This window comes from Gekko japonicus, unplaced genomic scaffold (genome assembly GCF_001447785.1).
Source record: "Gekko japonicus isolate JY-2015 unplaced genomic scaffold, Gekko_japonicus_V1.1 scaffold1855, whole genome shotgun sequence".
NCBI lineage: Eukaryota > Metazoa > Chordata > Lepidosauria > Squamata > Gekkonidae > Gekko > Gekko japonicus.
In genome coordinates this window covers 143,177-146,607 of record NW_015176508.1, presented here as the reverse complement: position 1 = coordinate 146,607, position 3,431 = coordinate 143,177, and the positions used below count along the sequence as shown (strand labels likewise).

Sequence of the window (3,431 nt, the reverse complement as noted above, 5' to 3'; positions counted from 1 at the left end):
AGTCCCATGGCACTTGGAGAGATCCCTCTTTCCATTTCTAACAGATGGTTGGGGGGGGGGAAGAGAAACCTAACAGCACAGCTTGCATTCCTTATTAGTGAAAGGGAGCAAGAGTCCAGGAGCACCTTCAAGACTAACAAAATTCGTGGCAGGGGAGGAGCTTTTGTGAGTCACTGCTCACTTCTTCAGATACAGCTGGAATGTGAGTTCTTCTGTCCTTATATCTTGGAGAGTGACGTGATTTCAGACGCCAAATGACAACTAGAGAGCAATTGAGCCAACAACTTGAGATAGAGAGCAATTGCTAGCCAATTAAAAAAAATTGACAACAGCAGGTATTGGTAATGAGAGAAGAAACCTAGGTCTCCATTCAGTCCAGGAATTTGCATTGTCTTGAGCTTTGTGATCAGTTGCAATTCAGCAGTCTCTCTTTCTAATCTCCCTTTGAAATTCCTTTGTCAGAGAACTGCCACTCTTAGGTCAGCAACTGAATGCCCTGGAAGGTTAAAATGTTCCCCCACTGGTTTTTGAATCTTGTGGTTTCTGATAGTGGTAGAAAGAGTAAGAGCCCAGTAGCACCTTTAAAGACTAACAAAATTGTGGTAGGGTGTGTGCTTTTGTGAGTCACTGCTCCCTTCTTCAGACTTATTGCCATTTATTCTTTGCATCCTCTTGTACCAAATTGAGACCTAGGTTTCCTGTCTCAGTACCAATGCTGATATCTCCACACCTTTGTATATCACACCAGTGCTGATAGCTGCATATGCAATCACGCCTGCTATTGCCATTTGGCATCTGAAATCATCTTTATAAAGGCATCTCTGGTACCTTGTGTTGAAAGATGGCACACATGGCCCAGCCCGACAAAGTGACATTTATGTCAGATCCGGCCCTCATAACAAATGAGTTCGACACCTCTGTTTTAAACGGTTGTCTGTGGGAAGGGTGGTATGGAAGCCTTAATAATAACAATAATAATAACAATAACAGCAACAACAATAATAATAATATTAGCAACAGTGGTGCTGACCCACTTCGATCCAGGTGTCTCCAGAGGTCATCCGTAATGGAGTTATCCTCACAATAACCCTATGAGGTAGGTGAGGCTGAGAGACTGTGACTGGCCGAAGGTCACCCAGCCAGCTTCCATGGCAGAGTGGGAATCTGAACCTGGGCCTCTCAGATACTATCCTGACACTCTTATTCACACACCACACTGTCTCTCAGTTTGAATGGGGGTAATGGCTAGTTTATAGGGATTGTGTTCAACGGACAGTGTACCCGGATGATGATGCATGGCAATCCATGTCGCCAGGAGAAGCAAAGATCATTCAGGACCAGACTGTTCCTACCCACTTCCTGGAAAGCTACGGAATTTCAGGTGTCTGCCAAAATCTGAGCTATGAAAAAGTCACGTGTGCCCGGCTGATCCCACTTGCTGCCAATTTCTGTCATCCTTCCCATACCAGACTGATCACTGTTTTACACTGCGTGATCTGCCTTCAGTCTCCATAAGAAAGGCGGACGTATAAATGACACAAGTGAAAATAAATTGAAAATCAGTGTTTCAGTGACATCTGTGTCTGAACATGCAGTCTGATGAGAACTTACGGCAGTCTCTTTCTGCAGCTGCCCCCCTCCCCGTGCCCATCTTATTTCCCTTTACTCATCTGTGCATTTGAGGCCGTTACGAAGGAGATCAAACAAAGTCCTGAGATGCCACCTCAGTGGTCTGCCGACAAGACCTGGCTCCCACTCCTGCCTGCCCTAACCCAGTGGTCCCGTGGCATGACCTCTCTGATTCATTATCCCTATTTCTCAGCTGTTCTGCTCAGTTCAGAACTACGCTATGTTTCAGATGCATCTTACCTGGTTGTCATACTCCTCCATTTTCTTTTCGGATTCGGTGAAGTCTCCAAACTATTCAAAACACAGGGACAGAAGCAGTCAAGATGGGAAGGCAGAACATAGAATCACAGAGCTGGAAGGGACCTCCGGGGTCATCTAGTCCAACCCCCTGCATCAAGGTATTCTGGATGTTAGACATTCTATTCTTTCAGAAAGAAAGCAATAATTATAGAATCAAATTATTGCCTAAACCTGGGATCAATAACAAGGTCCCCCCACCCAAAGCTGCTTAAAAGTGGGGGAAAGTGTTAGATGCTTCATTTCCCACTGCCACTGGGTTGAATTCAGGCAGCATTTTCCATTAGTGGGAGGCGCTTCCCTGCCTTCTCTCGCTACTGCAAAGAACTGCCCCTTTGGATCCAACTCCTTTTGCAGCCCCCGTAGCTGTCCCAAGTACAGTTTGGCCCGCCCTACCCGCCTAGTACAATTACGGCTAATTTGAGGGGAAAAGGCATGAATGGGATGAGTGCATGTAAAATACTACCATACCTTAACTCTGGGCATCAGCCCTCCCCATTCGAACGTCATCTTCAGGGCTTTCTTCACTTTCCAAAGCTGGAAAACGAGATCACTACATTAATACCTTGGTGTGAAAGTTTTCTTTACTTTCAACACCATTATGGTGCAGCCACACGTGGACTACGTATGCCACTCAGTCGCCTCACGGTTTCACGGCCTTCAGCCCAAGGAGATGAGGCAGGACTGATTTTTATTTTAAACATTTCTATCAGTCCATCAGGAATGAGACAGTGGCCACAACCCCCATGAAACCAGATCGCTTTCCCCACAGAACACGGTAAAAGTTATTTCAATATTATTTGTTCATCAGGTCACCTAAGCGCTGGAAGAATGGTCAGTGGTTGCAAGCTCAGACCCATGACTTTGGAGAAATGAAATAACTTCCGAGAAGCTGTTATTAGTAACGTACGTTGAGCCCTGGGCATTTTTCCCTGACTGAGATGGCCCACACCTGAGCTGGCAGCATTATCAAGGCTTAACGTGAGAATGGGATATTCCTTCACAGCTACTTCCATGAATTCAAAACCGCAGATGCCCAAACACAAGAGGGGAAGTGGTTGAAATCGGTGAGCCTGCCATTCTTATAAAGCGGCTCATCGTGTCTAGGTTTCGTGGGAAGCTTCTTACTTTCCCAGCTTCTGCAGCCGTTAGAAACTGGCAAATGCCCGCGCGCGGGAGCCCTTCTAATTGGGCACTACGTGGGTGTGGGTGTGTGTGTGCATACGAATGTCCTATATCCTATTATGCGCATAGGTAACCCGCCATTCCTAACAGTGTTCATGTTACTGCATCTATAGCTTTTCAATAAAAGTAAAACCTTCCTAGAAGCGTGTATTTCGTTGTCTTGCTGTGGATCCTGACATCACCCCTATATGGTGGGTGACAGAACTCTCAGAGAGAAATGGCAACCAGAGCTGTGCTTCAGGGGCAGTTCTGGGGGAAATGAAGCCGACTCGCCAAATGTATAGTCCAGCACAAGGCCTATCTCTGCTTGGATTTCTCGG

General features: G+C 46.2%; 1 protein-coding gene across 1 annotated transcript in view; it reads right to left on the bottom strand.

The window, feature by feature from the left end:
- The window catches only part of CLPTM1L (CLPTM1-like), a 31,484-nt gene that overhangs the window by 10,195 nt on the left and 17,858 nt on the right, over positions 1-3,431 (bottom strand). The window contains exons 11-12 of the mRNA XM_015427341.1: positions 2,398-2,463; positions 1,870-1,920 (exon numbers count right to left, since the gene is read on the bottom strand). Of these exons, the coding sequence (XP_015282827.1) occupies positions 1,870-1,920; positions 2,398-2,463 (117 nt within the window). The remainder of the gene's footprint in view (positions 1-1,869; positions 1,921-2,397; positions 2,464-3,431) is intronic.